General features: G+C 46.5%; 1 protein-coding gene across 3 annotated transcripts in view; it reads left to right on the top strand.

The window, feature by feature from the left end:
- HLCS (holocarboxylase synthetase) overlaps positions 1–17,391 on the top strand; it is a 221,246-nt gene extending 203,855 nt beyond the window's left edge. For all 3 annotated transcript variants that reach the window (XM_032392696.1, XM_032392695.1, XM_032392693.1), the window contains exons 7-11: positions 2,502–2,569; positions 4,052–4,212; positions 9,703–9,817; positions 12,199–12,412; positions 14,101–17,391. In XM_032392696.1, the coding sequence (XP_032248587.1) occupies positions 2,502–2,569; positions 4,052–4,212; positions 9,703–9,817; positions 12,199–12,412; positions 14,101–14,272 (730 nt within the window). In that variant the 3' untranslated portion in view covers positions 14,273–17,391. The remainder of the gene's footprint in view (positions 1–2,501; positions 2,570–4,051; positions 4,213–9,702; positions 9,818–12,198; positions 12,413–14,100) is intronic.
- Positions 17,392–20,634: the final 3,243 nt, after the last annotated feature.

The following is a 20,634-nucleotide window of genomic DNA, read 5'->3' as shown; positions in this document are numbered from 1 at the left end:
GAATTTTCACACAGCTTCCTACTGGCCTGTCTCCTAGCTTAGTCTTAATTCTTAAAGCTTTACTCCAACCACCTGGTGAAATTCAGGACGTTCCCGTTGGCAGGGCACCCACGAGGTGCTATGATGTCCTCGGGAACCAAAGTGGTCACATTGGCAAAGTGACCCTTTGGGGTCTGGATGTTTCAGACGCAGGAGCAGAGTAGAAGGACGGAGCACTTTCCCCGCACGCCCTGTTGGTAAACTCGAGGGAGCGCGCTGAGCTGCCGGGCACAGAAACCTCTCATTCCACAGCCTTCACAAACGAGGAAAGAAAATCCACAGCAGCAGGGACCCGATCGTTAGGTAACCCCCTCCTATTTCTTCTTTTTTTTCCCCTGTTTCCTTCTGTGAGAACATCATCAGCCCAGGATGGAAAGGCATTTATGGTGTCTCCTTTGCTAAAGCAAACTCTGGCGACTTCATTTTCAGAAATGCAAAATTCGTGAAGTTCATAAATGCCTCTTTGTTGACCATGAGCCGTGTGGTTTGGCCCCCAGAGTTATCTCAGATAGCACAAATAAATCTGACGGCCTCTAGTTGTCTCAAACTGAGCATTACCTCCCTCCCCCGTTGTCCCCTCCTGCAGAAATTTCCTCTTGGCCTTCAGCTGCACAAACTCCGTCTTCTCATCAATATGCCCTGTTAACTGCTGCCAAACCTCCAGCAGTTGAGTGCATATGTTCCCTTAATCATTTCTCTTTGTTCTAGAAGTCTGTGTTGGTTTCTAAACCTCCCCCACCCCCTCTCCTAATTCCACCATCACCATCACTGGCTTATAGACACGACTGTCTACTGTCTACATGTTTATTTAAAGAACATCCTAGATGGCCTGCCATTGAGAAGGGCTTTTGCAGTCTGCTCACAGCGTGCTAAATCATCCCCCGCCCTCTCCCCTAGAAAAGTGTGTTAGCTGCCACCCACAGCCTTCGGAGCCCAGGTGACGGGCTGCCGGAACTTTCTGGAAAGCATGAGGCTCCAAGAAGACAGTGTTACCTCTCGGCACAGACAAAGATTCCTTCTCTGTTTTCCGCTGGTCCAACCCAAGAAAAGGACGCTTTATTCTTGGAGCCCACCAGTGTATAGGAACAGTCGGTCTCAATGGGTTATTCATGGTGTCCAAGAGAAATACTTCTGGAGCTATGCTTCTTGTCCGATGAAAAGTGGGCTAGGCGGCCTGCTCGCTGGGAATGCCCTGTGACTGTGGGACCCGCCGGCCCCCTCCTGACGTGGCCAGGCTCCTCTTAGCAAGCGAAGGGGTCTTCTGGGCTCCTTGTGACCACGGTCTGCACGTACTGGTGCCCAACTCTGTCGGCCAGCGTGCACAGGGAGGCACTGTGTTGTTGCTCTCTGCTTTTAAGTGTGTTTCTCCTCTTACCCTGTGTAGACCCCTCACCCCCTGCCCTGAGAGCACCTGAAGAACCACCAGAGCGGGGGTTCAGGGCCCTTTCTCCTCGGCTCCGGGGGTGCTCTGGAACCCTGGAAACTGTAATTGGAAAGGTCCTACAAATAACATCTCTCCATCCTCCCTCCCCTGCCTCTTCCCTCCCCCAAAAGTATCTCAGAGAGTCCCCCCCCGGCAGCTGCACGGACAGTGGACCAACCCGATTTTGTCTCTGTTTAATAAATCCTACCATGAACCATGCCCACTCTGTACCTGGTCAGCAACTTCTGGGAATGCAGAGGAAAGCCTTCCTAACACGGAGTTAAAATATGTAGAAAGTAGCTGGGAGGAAATTCTCGGTGTGAGGGATTGTTTTCCACCCCCTTTCCTTTTCTGAAGAAAAAAATAAAAAGGTTAACGTTGACTCATTTGGTGGAGATATAAGGCATTTTTCTGCCTATCCCCAAAGGGAAGTTTGCATTCTTTTAAATGAAACCATTTTAAAAGCAGAACTCAATCCTAAAATGATCCATGGTTCTCCGGACTTCTCAGAAGGTGTAGATTTATTTACTATAGTTAAAACATAATTAGTTCTCAGGGGATAGTGTATCTTTTAAACGGCTTTATTGCCACCATATTGGCTTTCTGAATAATCAGAAACTTCTGTTATGATTATGGTCTAGTGTTCGGACAGAAACGCACCGTAAGTAGAAACAAATGTCAGAAACTGCTAGTTGTCACTCGGAGTAAGGGACACCACATCAGAGGGGGAAGAAAGAATGTCCTGATAGGATATTCCAAAGAAATGGAATCAAACAACGTCTTAAATGAACTAACAGCTCAGGCGGGCACCCCAACCCCAATCTTTTTTGATTCAATGGTGTTTTCTTTGTCTCTTCTCCTTCGTTATCACTACAGAGGCTGGGAATGGGGTCAGTATCCCTCGAAACCCGGGAAATGGCCCTTTTTCTTCTCCACACACCCCCGCAGATGAGTGCGAACAGGTCCTCCTTTCGTCTGAGCCGTAGGCTCTGCTCTCGTGTCCCTGTCCTGGCTGACCAGTCTTTCCCACCGTTTGCAGGTTGATGTTTGAGATCCCGCAGGAAATGGGGTTAATAGCCATCGCAGTCCGCCAAACGCAGGGCAAAGGTCAGTCATCTTTTGTTATCGTTTCTGTTGTTCTGTTCTCTAAAATCTGTGACTCTTGTGGCCAGGTTGCCCATTGGTTGTGTGTGCTGATCACGGAGAAGACTCCCATTAGGAGTGCTTGTTTTCACACCCCCTAAAATGGAGGAAGAGGGAGGGAAATTGATCAGAAGACTGAGTCTTGGTAGAATTAAAGCTTTCTCTCGAGCGGAGATGGTTATTAATCACTGGACATTCGCTGGGGATGGTTTTAACATTCCGTCACCTACATCTTGTAAATTCTTTCTGACACATTCTAGGCATTGCAGTGTGTGAATCGTTACTGTGTTATAGAGACATTTATTTGCCCGAAGGTTCTCGGGGACGTGCCTTCTGGGTCCCTGTTGAGTGTCCCGTGGAGAGCCCTTTCGTCTGCTAGCCCCCACCCCAGCCGCACCGGAATTTCCATGACCAGTGGTCAGTGCCCCTTCACAAAGTGACCACAGAGAAGCCAAGGGCTGATCCGAGCTTCCGCCACCTGCTGACCCCCAGACCCTCAGAAACGAGAGCCCGCATCCTCCCAGAATCCACTTGGGGTCCAACCGCAAGCAGACTCTGTGCTCAGTGGTCCCGCCGGAGGCACTTGGCCCCCGCCGGTGCCAGGCCAACCCAAACGTGCTTTTCACTCTCAGAGGCTCTTATGCCTTTCTCAGAAGGAGCAACGAAATAAGAAATCCACTGTTTTCCACTTCTTTCCTTTGAACACGTCTTTTGAACATAACTGAAAGAGAAAATTCATTTTACTCAAAGCTGGGGGGCTCAATTCGGTGGTTAAAAAAAAAAAAAGAACATAGAAGAACTTGGATTATACCTCTCATTTTTGGATTATACCTCTCATTTTGAGCATTTTATTTTCTTGACTTCTATTTTAGGAAAAATAACCCCGAGAGTTAATGTCAGGGATTACTTTTTAAAGTCTGCTTCCTTTTTCCCCCCCGTAGAACAGTGAGATATAGTTCACAGACCATACAGTACCCCCAATTAAAGTATACAATTCTGGGGTTTTTAATATATTACAGGGTTGTGGGACCATCACCACAATATGGGTCACTTCTAAACTGTGGTGTCCAGGACCTCTCCTGGACCAGGACAGACCCGGCCTGGTTTCCCCACTGTCTCTGTTTTTGCCGGCATTACCAGATGGTGACAATTAAGCTGACAGTCATGTTCAGACCCTGTAGGACTTTGAATCATCAAAGCATAAATGATCTGCTCACTGAGGCAGAACATTCAGCTACTTATCAGAAACTTGTTCAGCAACACAGTGCCAGACTTTAAAATGCTTCTCTGTTCTTGAGTTAACCCCAGAACCTCCAAGCATCTTCATCAGTGCAGGTTGATTGCACGTGGGTAACTGAGTCCTGGGCCCATTTTCGGGTGCTGCATGCATCTGACTGTTCACGTGGCAGGGTGACCACTTTCCTGATGGGGCCCTCTGTGTTCCAGGGCGGGGAGTGAACGCTTGGCTGAGCCCCATGGGATGCGCTGCGTCCACCCTGCTCATCTCCATCCCACTGAGATCCCAGCTGGGACAGAGGATCCCATTCGTCCAGCATTTGATGTCCCTGGCCGTGGTGGAGGCGGTGAGGTCCATCGCTGGCTACCAGGTATGTGCGATTTGCCCATCCGACAAACCCCACCCTGGGTGCGGATCTCAGTTGAGGTTGGTGTGTGGATGCATCTGAATGACTGCTGCGTGTAGAGTTTCAGGCTGCTCTTTGCAAACTGGGCAGCAGAGTGCTCCTGGAGTTTTAAAAGCACTGTCAGCTCATAGCGTGGCTCCGGGGTTGCCGGGATGGGTTTATTTCCCAGAATTCCCTTTCTGTGCTGTTGTCAGATTACTCAAGCTTCTCCTTTCCCCCCTACCTTTAATTGAAGCACACTGGACTGACATACCACACTGTTGCGTTATCTGGTGAAAAGGCTTATTGTATGGACCTAAACAACCTTCTCATTCCCTATCTTCACTTAGCACGGTCCCTGCTTAGCAGAACGAGCCTTGTCTGTGGCTGCCCAGGTTCAGCGTGCAGGTTCGTTTGGGGTGTCTGCTCCCCACTGTGGGGACAGAGGTGGCTGCTTCATCATTACCATCGGATGCTTCCGTGTCAGTTAGTAGGGAGACAAGAGGGTGATTAATGCAGTTTTCCTGGACGAATTCCATGGGTTCCTCCCCGGCCTCCCTCCCACCTACATTTCTTCTGTCAGGCCGAACACAATTATAGTATTAATTCATGAAGTGAGAGGCTAAGATCATGACTTTCAAAGGGGCCTGTCCTCGTGTTTAACAGGGAAGCAGTCCTCCCCTCCAATGTGGTCGTGTCCTCGTGGTCACCGTGTGTAGGACTGGGGTATGTGTTTCCCACATCACATCAAGTCCCTGGCACGCACACTGAAAGGTGACGTTTATGACCAGCGTTCAGCATCCTTGCGCTCTGTATCCCAAGGGCCTGGGCTCATCTGACTGTCACACATCTTCGCAGGTCAGCTTGCAGCCCCTGAACTAGACATTTTGCCTCATGGAGGGCAGTTGAGAAGATAAAGTTCTGTCGTGGGGGGAAATATTTTTAGCCCTAGCGGCAGGTTCGTTAGTCTTAGGAAAATAATTTAAAATTTACATCAGGATGCCTGGGTGGCTCAGCCAGTTAAGTGTCTGCCTTTTAAAAAAAATTAAAATTTACATCAAATGCCCTCCTTAATGCCCATCACCCAATTACCCCATCCCCCTGCCAACCCCCCCCTCCAGCTACCCTCAAGCCCTGGGTGTTATATGCAACCGATGAATCACTAAATTCTACTCCTGAAACTAAGAATCTACTATATGTTAACTAAATTGAATTTAAATTTTTAAAAAAAGAACAATGCTAAGAAAAACATGCAAAAAATAGTATTAATCAATTTCATGCAAACTATTATAAAACATTATTACCTTCTAAAAAAAGGAAGAACAATATTAAGAAAAACATGCAAAAAATAGTATTAATCGGGGCACCTGGGTGGCTCAGTCGTTAAGCGTCTGCCTTTGGCTCAGGTCATGATCCCAGCGTCCTGGGATCGAGCCCCGCATCAGGCTCCCTGCTCCGCAGGAAGCCTGCTTCTCTCTCTCCCGCTCCCCCTGCTTGTGTTTCCTCTCTCGCTGTGTCTCTCCCTGTCAAATAAATAAATAAAATCTTTAAAAAAAAAAAAAAAAAAAAAAAATAGTATTAATCATTTCATGCAAACTCTTATAAAGCATTATTATCTTCTTTAAAAAAAATAAAATGATGGGACAGGGTGGGATGGGGTAACTGGGTGATAGACATTAAGGAGGGCACGCAATGTGGTGAGCACAGGGTGTTATATAAGACTGATGAATCACTGAATTCTACCTCTGAAACTAATAATACACTGTACGTTAATTAATTGAATTTAAATTTTAAAAAGGAAATTAAAAAATGGTAGGAAACAAGTGAAAAATAAAATAAATAAAATTTAAAATTCAAATTAATCTGTTTAGCTTTTTCTTGGCTTTGATTGTGACCTTGTAGCCCCGCGTGTTAACTGAGCGAGCATTCTCTGAGTGCCTGCTAGCCAGGAGGCCGTGCCGGGCACGCGGGCAGCAGGATGTGAGGTGGGAAGCTTGCCCTGGAGCCGGGGCGGGGGGGCGGGGGGGGCCGCACCTGATGGCCGTGTGTCCCTCCTTATCCTTAAGGAGCTCCCACCCAAGTTCCTGTCCTGTTTCTGCAATCGTGCAGCTCAGTCACACCTGTGTGATGTGACTTTGGCTTGGGGTTGGGCTTATTCTTGTTTTATTTTTAGTTTTACTGAGATAGAATTGACGGACCCCACTGTGTAAGTTTGAGGTGTGCAGCATGAGGACTTGGCATACATGTATTGTGAACTGATTACCACAGTAAGTTAACCTCCTTCACCTCCTAGAGTCACCAAAAAACATTTTTCCCCTTGTGATGAGAACCTTTAAGATTTACTTTCTTAGGGGCGCCTGGGTGGCTCAGTTGGTTGGGCGACTGCCTTCAGCTCAGGGTCATGATCCTGGAGTCCCGGGATCAAGTTCCGCATTGGGCTCCCTGCTCAGCAGGGGAGTCTGCTTCTCCCTCTGACCCAACACCCTCTCATGCGCTCTCTCTCTCTCTCTCAAACAAATAAATAAATAAAATCTTTAAAAAAAAAAAGATACAGAGACAACTCCATAAAAAAATTTAAAAAAAAAAGGTTTACTTTCTTAATGTTTTTAAAAATTTTTTACTTAAATTCAACTTAATGAACAAACTGTGTATTATTAGCTTCAGAGGTAGAATTTAGTGATTCATCAGTTGCCTACAACACCCAGTGCTCATTCCATCACGTGCCCTCCTTAATGCCCATCCCCCAGTTGCCCCCTTCCCCTTAGTGTTTCTTTTGAACAGAGCCATTTGGCCTACACAGCACAGCTCCAGGATGGTTGGAATAGGCCCCAGTTGCATAGAGTTTGCCTTTCTCACATCCTTGGCCAGATGTCCCTGTCAGCACACAGATCGTGCCCGTCTCCCTGGACCAGAGGCGGAGTCCCAGGAATGCCCGCTATTCCTTCCAGAACCCTCGTTGCATTGCCTGCTGTCCATCCCACTGTTTCTTCTGTCTCAGAGGTCCCTGCTGGGCGCCTGGAGCCCTCCACCCCCACATTCCTGCTTCCGCTCTCCTCCCCGCACCTGTAAGTTCTGTTTGCCCTGGGAGGCCCAGCTCCAGTGCCATTCCCAGAAACTTCTAGCTACAAACTCCCTCCTCTAACCTTTTGGCATTTTGAAGTTCTGAGCCGCTTTCATGGTTTCTCCCATGGATCGCTTGGAAGCAGGGTTATTTGTCCTCCGGTACTATCTCCTATAAAGCAACCAGCTCCTTGAATGCACGGTTAGTTTTATGTTGGTCCCAAAGGACCTAACCTGGTGCTTTATACCTGGGAGGCCTGCCGCCGCAGCTGTTTGAATAAATCATTGAGATGGTGAAAAAGAAGCATGCAGTCTTTCTCTTCGTCTTGAAATAGAGGTCATTGTTTACCTGCACGAGAACACACGATTTCCTAAGCTGCAGCATTAACTAACTAGGTCCGAAAATGTGAAGTAAAACAAGAGCCCAGGGGCAAGGCCAGTGCAGAGGAAAGCGGCCACCCACATGCTGGGGGAGTAGTTTCCAGGCTTGGGCAGGGACTGTGCTGGGCACAAGGGGACCTGGGAGGGCAAGAGAGGACAAACAAGGGGACCTGGGAGAGTGACCAGAAATGTCTCCCGTATTGCCCAGTGTCCCCTGGGACAAGGTGGCAGAATGCCTCCTTGCTCCGGCCCCCATTGAGATCCCTGTTCTACAACAGAAAAAAATATGAAGCTCCCTATCAGTTAGAGGTCAGGGCGCACACCCGCATCTTATTTATGCTTTTGTTCTTTGGTGCTTCTGCGTTTCTTCCCCTCACCATCGAGCGCTACATGCTAGGGCAGACGAGCTTCTGAAGAACAGAAACGCATTCTAACTGGCCACCATACAAAGAAGGCTTTGTCGGAGGGAAAGGAAGGGAATTCTTGGAAGCAGCAGGCTACATAGCATAGTGTTAAGCACTCAGGGGCCTTGTGTCAGAAAGCCCCGGGTTCGAATCCCAGCTCTGCCGCTTCCGAATGTAACCTCAAGCAAGCCAGGCCATCTCTCTCTGCTTCAGTTTCTTCCTTGTTAAATAGAGGTGAATCTAGTACCACCACGTGGGTTTGGTGTAAGTAACACACAGACCAGTGCTGAGATGGGGCTTGGGGCCGGGCGGGCCCTCAGCGACGGAAGAGCCAGCCCTGTGGGATCAGAGGCCATCTGCTACGCTGCAATCTTTTGGTTTATTCTGCTGAGTGTCTTTCTTCCAGATTCTCTTCCTCTACCCACACATGGCACCACCTGGCTGCCAGCCCCAGGCCCCAGAGGCTGGGCAGTTCCAGCACCCACTGAGTCTCACCCAGTCTCTGTGTCCCCGCTTAAGAATCACAGCAAGAGTTGGGGGTCTGGGAGGACCAGCTCAAGGCAGTGTCCACCCTTGGACCATTCCACTGTGACCGTGACCGGGGGCCCCAGGCCGGGCTGCCCAGGTTTGCTTCTGGATGGAGAGGCAGTGAGCCGCAGAACAAATCTGTTTCTATTACCAGTTGACTGTTAGCAATTCTTTGAGGCCTTCGGTGATAATCCAGTGAACCGGGTTCCTTCTCTGTATCTCTCTAGGATTCTACTTGAGACATTTCTACCCACCTTTTGTGACAGTGGTTAATTTGGGGCATCTTTCTCTCTTGAGCATGAGCTCCTTAAGGAAAAAGAACCCTGAGCGTATTTTGGTCTCCCTGCCTCCCCCCCACCCGCACACGGTAGGTACTCAGTGGGGGTGGCCATTGACACAGGGACCCCTTGGAGATGTTGAAGGCTTGGTTCCAGATCACCACAATAAAGTGAGTCAAAGGAGTTTTTGGTTTCCTGGTGCATATAAAAGTCATGTTTACACTACACTGTGGTCTATTAAGTGTGCAATAGCATGGTGTCTAAAAAAAACAATGTACATACCTTGATTAAAAGATACTTTATTGCCCAAAAATGCTAACCATCATTGGAGCCTTCAGCGAGTCATAATCACTGATCACAGATCACCATAACAAAGACTGGAAAAGTTTGAAATGTGATAATTAACAAAATGTGACACAGAGGCCCAAAGGGAGCAAATACCATTGGACAAATGGCACCGATAGACTTGCTCAACTCAGGGTTGCCACCGACCTTCAATTTGTAAGAAACACAGTGCCCATGAAGCACAATAAAGCAAAGCACAAGAAAACGACTGTGCCCGGCCTGGGATAATGAAGGGGTGTGGAGAGAATCCAGGATTTACACCAGATACGTTCTGTAGGTCTCTCTCCTGGCCCCAAGGTGGTCCTTGACCACTGGATTGTCCCAAAGAAGGGATTAACCCTCAGAACAAGAAGCGAGGATGAGATCCCACGTTCTATTAGATTCGAGAGTATCTGGCTCATCTTCCTTTTAGCTGAATGACCTCTCCCGGCCCCTTTGTGTCCCATGATTGCTTGATTAATGTGCAGATTTTCCTTTAGGATATCAACCTACGAGTGAAGTGGCCCAATGATATTTATTACAGTGACCTCATGAAGCTTGGTGGAGTTCTGGTTAACTCGACGCTTTTGGGAGAAACATTTTATATACTCATCGGTGAGTTGTGAAAGCCTTTCCTCCACATTTTTAGATGAATAAAAACGAAAATAAAAATGGTTTTTACATGGCTACCTTGAGGAGAGTGGATTATCATATGGGATTACTTTTTCTTTGAGCCTTGAGTTACAGAGCACAATATGTATGCAAAGCAGGCCGGACTGGTTGAAAGCCCCTTGCAGAGGTTTAGCGTTCCTGTCTCTGGCCATGGAAACCACCGAATCGGTACCACATCAAACAGGTTTTTTATTGCACCTCTCCACACACTGGCTTCTTGTTGAATCAGAAATGGTGAAAATAAACATTTAATATGCCATTTTGTAATAAGGAAAGAAAGCTAATTGCAAGGATGGGGTTCCTGGTGCTCCTGCATTCTTAATTGGACCTTCCCAGGCCATGAAAAAGTTATGTGGGGTTTTTTTGTTTTTTGACCTTCAGAAGAAGCTCCAGGCTGGTCAAGGTGGGGTGCAGAATCCCATTTCCCCTCAGCACATCCGTATCAGGCAAGGAGACGGATTCAGAAACCATTTCAGAAGTTCTCAGGCTCCTGCTCATCTGAACATCCGCTTCTCCCTAAGGCCCAGGAGAACTTAAGGTTCAGAAATGAGTAATGGGCAGAAAATGTGTGATGATGTGTCTGTGGGAAGGACCAGCCCAAAAGTGCAAAGCTTAAGTTTCCAGCTCTGCCACCAATGGGCAGTATTATTCTGAGTGAACTGCTTCGTAGCCTCCAAGCTCCTCTTCTCATTTTTAAATGTGTTCACTAGGCTAGATGCACATATCCCGAAGTAGGGCCCAGAGATGTCGAGGAGGTCCAGGGATGGCTTCTGTCAGTATGGGGGAAAGGAAACGTGGTCCTGTAGGTAAAATTCATGGCTTTTATTAAGTTCTTAAGGCCATAGGAGGTGATGGGGGGAGAGGGGGTGTCTTTGGGGAAAGAGTCAGGGTCCCCAACAGGGGTGCTCTCTGGTCCTTGGAAAGACATGGCCTGAGTTGGCAGTAGTCAGTGCTGCTGTTTCCCCAGAACTTTGAATTTTCTGAATATATGGGAGATTGTTCAGCACCATATGCACTTAATTGAATGCCTTACGCTCCATACTGTGTGTGTTGTTGAATGAACAAATGGACAACTGCTGATTCGTCCCTGTTGCTGTAGTTACTTGGTTTTTTTTTTCCAGATGTAATTTACATTGCTTAGTATTTTAATAGCCAGTATATTAAAAAAAAAAAAAATCTGAGGCCTATCAATCCTTCCCTTCACACTGAGAATGGGTCGGAACATTGACCAAAGAATACTGTAAATGTCATCATTCTATCGGAGGCGAATATTTGGAGAAGTTTTTTCCTCGGAGGCACTGAAAACAAGAGCGTCTCACTGCTTAGTTCTTGCAGTATTTCATTTCTTATTGAAGACCTCTTTGAGGTTGATTCAGGGCCCTGTTGAAAACTGAGGTTTGGCTTCTCGAAGGCTCTAGCTCTCTGGGAGAGGGTTGGTGGTATTAAGTAACGGCAGAGACAAGCCTGTTCAGACCCCACTGCTGGTACCTCCCGTTCCTGAAGCCCTGGGTTAGGAGCCTATAAAAGAGCCACTGAACACAGGTTGGCCCCTTGCCAGCAGCATAACCCTAGCACCAAAGACTTCCAAGGATAACGTATTAAAAAGATGTGTTATAGGGTTATGCCATGACCAAGGTTTGAAATCTCTGAATCCAGAGTTTACTCCTTAAGACCTGAGTGAAATTCTGTATTTTCAGGCATGTGTTTTTGTTATTCAAGTCGGAAAAGAAACAAGAGATTGTACTTTATATTGGGCTCAGTGCAGAGCTAGAGTTCTTGGCGAGACCACATGAAGTATTGTTTCAGAGGCCACTGCAAGGAGCTTTGCCCCGTTCAGAGCTTCTGTTTCATTGAATCGAATCTGGCTGGTTTTTTCCCCCCAACCCATCCGCAGCAAGGTTGGGGTGGACAAGGATAATCCTCGAACAAGGATGATAAAGGAATGATGAAAAGGAAGATGGTCCCAAAGACATAAGTCATTCATTTTTTTTTTTAATTTAAGATTTATTTATTTATTTGAGAGACAGAACGCTCGGGGCATAGGGAGAAGGAGAAAGAATGTTAAGCAGACACGGAGGGGCTCAATCTCACGACCCCGAGATCACGACCCGAGCTGAAACCAAGAGTCGGACGCTCAACCGACTGCACCACCCAGGCGCCCCGATAAGTCATTCTTTAAGTGGCCAGACATGATAAATTTGAAATGAGGGAGAGGAAGCAGGGAGTCGGGGATAAAGGCTGTAACTCCTTCCAGGTGCTTGGGAGGAGCATGCCATGCCATCAGTAGGTTGAGCCGCTCATGTTTTTCAACTGTTTCTGTGCAGGCTGCGGATTTAACGTGAGTAACAGTAACCCTACCATCTGCATCAATGATCTCATCACAGAACACAATAAACAGCACAGGGCAGAGCTGGAGCCCTTAAGAACCGACGGTCTCATTGCCAGAACTGTGACCGTGCTGGAGAAACTGATCGACACATTTCAGGACAAAGGGCCCAATGGCGTTCTTCCCCTTTATTATAAGTACTGGGTACACAGGTCAGTGCTGGCCTGTCTTCATTCTTTTAACGTGTCTTTAAGTGAGTAGTTCAGTATCTTAAAACAAGAAACTAAGCACAGGTCTAGGTGATTTTTTTTTAAGATTTATGTATTTTAGAGAGAGTGTGCAAGCAGGGGAGGGCACAGAGGGAGAGAGAGTCTCAAGCAGACTCCACACCGAGCACGGAGCTCAGCGCGGGGCTCGATCCCACGACCCCAACGTCAGGACCTGAGCTGACACCAAGAGTCGGATGCTTAACCGACTGTACCCCTCAGGTGCCCCTAGATAATTATTTTTTGCCTTTCTGATGGAGAAAACTGGTGTCCACCACGTTGAGCGAGTTACCATCAGCAATCCCAGGATGAACCAGCATCCCGTGCCTGCTGGTGGGATGCTGTGGGAAAGGACACAACCTCACCCGACAGTTTTCCACGTGTCTGGTTTAAGTGGAGCCTAACTCGAGGAAACAGACACATGTTAAATCGTAGAACATTCTAGATAACAACAGTTTTCAAAGTGAGATCCCCAGGGGGCGCGGGAGCACCCTCACCTGGGAACATGTTAGAAATGCACATTCTCAGGTTCCACCCTGGGCCTCCTAAATCAGAAACTCAGGCTGGCTGATCATTCGTGTTTTAACACGTGCTCTAGGGGTTCCTCGTGCACCCAGAGCTTGAGAAGCACTCTGGTGAATACCAGCAGGCGTCTAACGCATCAGAAATGTCCATGTCTTCAAACACAAAAAATAAAAAGAAGATTGGAGATTTGTTAGAGATTAAAGAGGCATGACAACCAAATGCAAAATGTGATTCATAATTAGATCCTGGATGGGAGGAAATTGCCACAAACGATATTAATGGGACTATAGGGGAAATTTAAACATGAACTCTATACTAGATGTTATTATATGGAGATTAGATTTCTTGAGGGTGATAATGGTATTCTGGTTTTGTGGGAGATTGTTCTTAGGAGGGACATGCTGAAGTATTTAAGTATAAAGTGTTATGATGCCTGCAACTTATTTTTAAATGTCAGCAAAAAAGCATGTGTGTGTGCATGAAGAGGGGAAGCGAATATGGAAAATGTTATCAGTTGGTGTGAATATAAGTGAAGGGGGATTCTGGGAGTCATTGTCCTATTTCTTCAACTCTTCTGTAGGTTTTAAATTCTTCCAAATAAAAATGAGTGGCGGCGGGGGGGGGGGGGGTGTTGACCTATATTTTAAAAACTTTAACAAGGATGTAACTCAACAGGTACATTTGGAAAACATTAAAAGAAGCAGTGTTAGAGTGAGTTTAACTTGCCGTTGATGGTACCCAGCTTCGTTTTAGAAAATGGGCTTTCCAACTCAGCTTCTTTTTCCCCAATCTCAGCCCAAACCCCTAGAATTGCACAGTGGTTCTTAAAAGTGCTGGAGGGCGAGGAAGTGGGGCAAATCATCATCCAGATGATTGGAATTAGGAGAAAGGCCACCCTCCCTATTGGAATTCCCATCACCCTGATTCTTCTAATAGTTATCAAAACAGTTCATGCGGGACCAGTGAAAGTCGGAGCATTTTATCTCGCCCACCCCCTTCCCGTAGCCGCCCCCCCCCCATCCCTCTGCCGGAGGGGTGAGTACTTAGCTACCTGTCTCTAGACGCTGCATTACCTTTCCCACTGACCCTCTGCTGTTCTTCACATACAGTGGCCAGCGGGTCCGCCTGGGAGGCCTCGAGGGGCCAGAGGTGTGGATAGTCGGCCTGGATGACTCCGGGTTCCTTCAGGTCCAGGAGGAGGACGGTGAGGTGGTGACCGTGCATCCCGACGGCAATTCCTTCGACATGCTCAGAAACCTGATCATCCCCAGACAGCAGTAGCCGGGCCTGGGGCCTGCCTGGGGCCAACGGGTAGTGGGAGGGCAGGCAGAGCCACCCAGCGAGCATTCCGGTTAATTCCTGCCACCTTTCCTAGCCCGAGGATCTGGAAGACGGATTTAGAGTTGTAGGTGAATGTGGCCTCCCTCCAATTAACCTGCTTAATTCCTTAATGTTGTTCTGTCTGTTGCCATTTTACTTGGCGTTCGCGAATGTTCTGGGGCGGAGGGATGACAAGCGGAAGATTTAGCTCAGGTGAAGCACCACCACACGTGTGAAATCCTTCTCCCCTCTTGGGCTTGGATGTGTGTTTATTGCCCCCCCCCCCCAAAAAAAAAGTTTTTATTTGGAAAACAGCAACGGAATAATTCAGATGTTTCCCCAGTAGTGGAGACCTTCACTCCCAGACTATTAAAAAACAAATCAAAAAAAGCTTCCAGGTCCAGGCCAGCGATGAGGGAGAGGTTTGGTAACACTGTTTATGCGCATCCAGGGAGGCGTTTGCCTCGAGGAACATACGTTGGCACTTGGTCGTTGTTTTATTTTTTTGTTAATAAGAGAACAGATGGTAGACTTCTGAGCGTTACCTCTGGGCCCGGTGGTTTGTGGCCCCACAACAGGGCCTGAGTAGCTGCTGAGATGGGTTTCACTGGTGTGGTTGCAGTGACCTGGTAGAGGAAATCGGTTACTTACTTCGACAGTAATTTTATGAGCTCTCTTTTTCATAACTTTGAATATACTGCAGACTCTGAAGGGATGGGCCCAAGTTCAAGATCCTTAATGCGTTGATGAGGTCTCGTGTGCGTGTGGGGGTTGATGATTGGGCCCTAAGAGCTGGAGACAAGGACTCACTCATACCACACACCAGGGAGGATTTGGAACCTTTAAGCCTGTTGTAGGCTCACTTTGAAATCTGGAGCATTCCTGAAAGACCGTTTGGTGCACAGAATGTAGAAGTACGTGGCATTTTATCTGTAAGTCATAATTTTTTGCCCCCCTTTCCCTAAATTGCCAAGAAACAAAATGCAACTGATACCGAACACCATCATTTAAGAGGGAGGGGTGTGTGTGTGTGTGTGTGAGAAGCTTTCAAAGAAGATGTTCAAGATCTGATGCCCTAAAAGTCTCCGTGGAAGAACAAAAGAAAGGAAACCTTTTGATATGCATTTGCGATTTCCAGATGCACTCCATGCTTTTTCCATGTCACTCCTATCTCTGCTGAACTTGTGAATCACACATTACTTTTCTGCCTTAAAAGGCCAATTTTTTGTCCACTTTTCTCTCTTCCTGCCAGTCCCAACTGAAATTAGTGGAAGGAAAACTTGATGGAGCCCTCAGCTTTGAACAGAATCCCCTTATTGTATACTAGCACGAGCTCTACCCAGCTTTACCCAGTCAGGCTAATTCCAGAAACTTGTGGTTTTCAGTATAAAATCTGCCTACCTTTAGCCAGGCGCAGGCAGCCCATAGGAAGGGGAAAAAAAATAGCATGTTTAGTTAGGTACACTAACCCAATATGTGTTTTTTGGAAATGTAACTTTAAAAGAACTTCAGAAGTAATTTTTGCAAATAAGGCTTCCATTAGAATCATTTTTCTCAAAAAAAAAAAAAAAAAATTGCTCCCTCCTAAGTGTCCAAGTCTTCTTTTGGAACGAGTGACACGTTTCAGTAAAAGCCCACAGCACCCCAAAATCACCAAATGGACTCACCCCTTGAGAGGGCATCTGCAAAATATCATCAAGAGGAAAGATGTCCGGGCTAATGTTCCAAGTTTCATTTCTCAAACTTTGTAATACAAGGCAAGTCATCTCTCAGAGCTGCCATTGTTACTGTTTGAATTTCTTTGGGGGGTTCTTTAATGAAAAACATGCTATGTTTTGTTTTAAGCTGAAGTCTCATTCTAGACAGTTCTGCTTTGGGGAAAAAAATGTTATCATTTAATTTCCTTTCTGTAAATTAAAACTAATGATGTGTGGCCGTGTCAGGGCAGATGGAGATGTTCCGGGCATACCCCTTGGTCTCTGTGCTTTCAAGACTGTTTCTTACTTGTGCCGCCCCGCAGTTGTCTTGAGGGAGACAAAATAGACTTGAAGCAGATGCTACATTTTCCGTAAACACGATCTTGCCTCGTATGAACCAAAGACTTTTGAAATTCTGCTTCATATAGAACAGCTGAATAAAACATCTTCCTTAGAGCTATTCGCGTTAGGGACATCATCTACTTGCTACACCACCCTCATGGACTGGGGGTCTTCATGCACCTGGCCATCTCTGATCTCAAGGAGCTTTAAAGTCTTAACAGAAATGTTGGATTTTCTTCATAGTCTTTAAAAACGTGGCAGCTGAACTCAGGATTGGCATGTGCTTCCAGGGCACTGGATTTGCTCGCGAGTTTAGAGGCTGGTCCTGGAGCATCTACCTGGTTATGTAGAAAAAAAAAAAAAAAAAAAAAAAGGCAAGACCTCCTCCCTTCCTGGCTGGCTGCAGATTTCAGGGGAAGCCGTGGGAAAGCGCCCCCTGAATGTGCATAAGGAAGTTTTCCCTCGAACACCTTTTATTTTCCAGAAGGCCTTCCCGTGGCCCCTGCCAAAGCAGTGCCCCTTGACCCTGGGCAAAGTTGAAGGATTTTGTGTCTGGTCCAAAATAGTAGGTGGGGTTCACCCCTGCAGACTTTGCCCGAAGTGGGAACAAGTGGGCCGATGGGGGGCGGGGCGTGCAGGCCAAGGTGGGGGGAGCATGCAGCCGCCAGTCCCCGGGCCCCGCACATACACCCGTGGGGGTGGCCTATGTAGTTGCCCCTGCCCTCGAGCCTGGGAACCAGGAAAGAAGCCAGCCTCATCCAGGGGCTTCAGAATGCAGCAGGGAGACATTTTTGGCTTGCATTCTGGAAGATCTGTTTGCTCTTACCAGGCAGAACACGGAGAATCCTTATTCCTGGGTTATGACTATGCACAGCTGAAATTTTAAAAAGTGTAAGCCTCCGCATTTGTACCTTTCCGAAGACTCGTCTCAGAAAAGTGATTACTTTAAACCAATGCCTATAAGAAGCAAGTCTACCAAAATAAACTTTAAGATTTTCTGTAGAGTTTGTGCTCGTTGTTATTTTGACCATAAGTTTTATTTTTAAAAATAGGCAACTACTCTTGGTTACAGTATCTTTATTCATATTTAAACATTTTTACAAAATAAATAGTTTTACATAGTAAGGAATACGTATGTATTTCTAAGTATTGAGAAGTCGGGTGCTTTTTTTGTTGTTTTTGATTTGTTTTTGACAAATGTATTATGTGTCATACAAAAGAGAAATTTATTTACTCCAGAGAATGAAAGTTAGCAAAACCCAAAGTAAAAAAACCCTTTTAACTGAGGTGAGAAATAAATTTAATATAACCATTTAATATAAATTTTAAATTGAAAAATAAATTTAATATAACAAACTTACTGTAAGAACAGATTATGTTCTTGTAGAGCTGTTCTTACTCTTCTGTAAGAACTGCTTGACTTTTGAGTTTTTTCCCCCAAGATTTTAACCTTATATATCATACTTAAGTTAGGAACAGCTTGAATAGTGCCTCTTTGATAACCCAAGGGCTACAATTCACTAAGATTTTAAACTACTGTAGTTTTCTGGCATTTATTTGAAAATGTTTTTTTTATCCCATTTTATCTGTAGCAGCCCCCACAGTCTACCTTAACTGTCTTACAGTTACAACAAAATTACAACTTCGGGTAGACTTTGTATAGGATTTATTGACTGTATAAACCTCTCCCGCCCTTAGGGTCCAAGGGGGAAGGCTTGGCCATAGGACTTTAAAAAGGACAAAGGGGTGGGGGCTGAGGGGTGCAAAATACCCAGCTCTTGCAGATTTCCTCAGAACAGCCTTCTTCACACCCTGTTCCCTTCTCTACAAAGGTATGAATGGAATGGCTTTTCTAGAAAGGGCTTCCATGAACATAAAGGAATTCCTTTCCCTGGGAGGCCCCTTGGAGGGCCCCGGCCAGTCTTGAACTGGGTTTATTTCTCAAATCCTTTTGATCTGGCATTTTTGTCAACGTGTTAGGACCCACTACAATTTTCTTTCTTTTCTTTTTTCTTTCTTTCTTCCTTTCTTTCTTTCTTTTCTTTCTTTTTTGTGAAAGAGAGTCATATTTATTAAAATGCTTCCTCTTCCCTGCCGGAGCCTCACAGAAGTCAAGAAATGATAGCCCCAGCTTAAATGTGCAGACTTTTAAAGATGGAGGTAACAATATTAGGTTGCCATGGTAACTCCTGTTAACTTTGCACTGAGCTGCCGGCCGCCTGGAAGCCGGCTTGCATAGGAATCTTCCTTCATGTTCTAGGCTATGAAAACCCCGATGTTTGTTTAGACAAGTTTTCCCTAGTACACATTTCATTTTTCAAGTTTCATTTTAAGACTATTTACGTTATCATTTGCAAACCTATAATGGTCTTATTTTTTCACAGTAACTTTTGATCTTAAACTGCTGGAAAGCCTTCGTGGTTTGTATTTACTAATGAACACAGACCCGATGATTAATAACAAGGTAGACACAAACGCATTTTGTGGTACTTTATTGAAAAATGTCAGATGATACCGCCCGCTCATCAAACCCGCACCTTTCAGGAATCCTGGTTTAATGACGAGACTTGTAAGCATAAAAAAATAATACCCCAGGCTTACTTTCTGTGTGCACAAAGAGCTGCTAATGAGGTATAGCTAAGTGCAGTATAGAGGTGTATGCGTTCGATTCTTAGGACTCAGTCCCTTTGCTGCAACACACGTGTTCCTAAATTTGCAAATGTCACCCCCTACCAGAAGGCTACTGATGATGCCCTGCTAAGAATGAGGCAGACCCTCAGTGTGACACTAGGTTGGCAAGCGATCACTTCACACTTTGCAAACAATCATATATAGGTGCGCCTTGATTCCAGAATGACGAATTGAAGACATTTGTGAAAAATCTTTCCACTCAGAAAGGCGCAGAGTTTCCTAAAAGAAAACCATTTTTGAAACAGGGCAATGAGGGAGTGTTAGAGTGTGGAGCAAATTGAAACACGGTGGTTATGCATCAGTCCATTTCAGAGCCATGGTAGGATTTTTAAATGGTGAAATCTTGAAGCAAAAATATAAAAGACAAAAATGAATGGAAGTTTATTTTTAAAACACTGCTGGTGCTTTATAAAAGGATTTCTGTTCACCTGTCACATACAGGACATGTTCATGGGGTTTTCTTGCTATGCATAAAATGCAGGAAATGCTGAAGAAAATGTATACACCATTTTTATACCATCCCTCTAGCGAGTTTTCTTCCACGAGGGCGCAGTCCATTGACAATTTTCCATATTGCACATGCAATTTAACTAACTTTATTAGCATTACTTGTAGCAAACACGAGCCTAGGGAATTACAGGTCTGTGTGGGCCGGAGGGATGTTGCCTCCGAATCAAACCCGATAGGGGTAGCCAGTCGCCTTGGGCACCTCATCATCATCCACATGTCATTCTCAGAAAACATCTGGCTCTCTGTATTTCTGCATTTCATGCCTATCCCATATATTCGGAAGGTGCTATTCTTGGTGCTATCAGGAGTTCACAGGGGTTAGGAGGAAGTAAAAGCTCATGAAAGTGCTTTTGAGGCACACCCATGTTCATTCCCTCCCTTGGTCTCGGCTTGCGGATGTTTGTACTGAAAAAAGGCTTAAATTAAAACGACAACAACTTTTAATGAGACTCGTGAATGACTTGTCAAGTCAGAGTTGTCGATGGTGGGGCTTCAATCATCACACCTGCCTTAAGCCTCTAGGGCGCCCTGAAGTCAGGAGGCCTCCTCCTGCCAGGTGCGCCGCGGCCCGGCCCGGCGTGTCTGACTGTGTCAGGCTGGGCTCTCCCCGGGGTGGAAGCTCCTGCAGTCCCCCGGTGGGACCGCTACTGAGCATCGGGGACAAGGCGAGGCGCGCGAGCCTGATGTCAAGGTGAGGAACCCAAGTCGGCCCCCGAGACGGGGTAGTTTGAGGTCACACGTGGGACGCGGGGGGCGCTCAGCTCTGCCCCTTCGGAACCCGGCTCTTGGAGAACAAAGGTCTGGAGGGCCTTTCTCTCCCCCCCGCCCCCCGCCCCCCAGCCTCGGGCCGCGCCGCAGTCCCCTGCACCGGCGTTGGTGGGATCTACGTAAAAATCTAGAAGGCGGCCGCGGCGTTCTATTAAAATAGTCGTCTCTGTATAAATTAATTTAAACCGTGCATATACAGCTCGCCCCTCGTAACTCGGCTGCGCTCTGGAGAACAGGAGCCCGAGGCCTGGCCTATGGCTTCTCCCTGCGGGCAGCCCTGCGCGACGTCACCTGCCGTTGGTGATGATGACCGAG

Source organism: Phoca vitulina, unplaced genomic scaffold, assembly GCF_004348235.1.
Source record: "Phoca vitulina isolate PV1807 unplaced genomic scaffold, GSC_HSeal_1.0 scaffold68, whole genome shotgun sequence".
Lineage (NCBI taxonomy): Eukaryota > Metazoa > Chordata > Mammalia > Carnivora > Phocidae > Phoca > Phoca vitulina.
The sequence above is the reverse complement of the archived record's forward strand: the minus strand, read 5'-3'. Positions and strand labels throughout refer to the sequence as shown.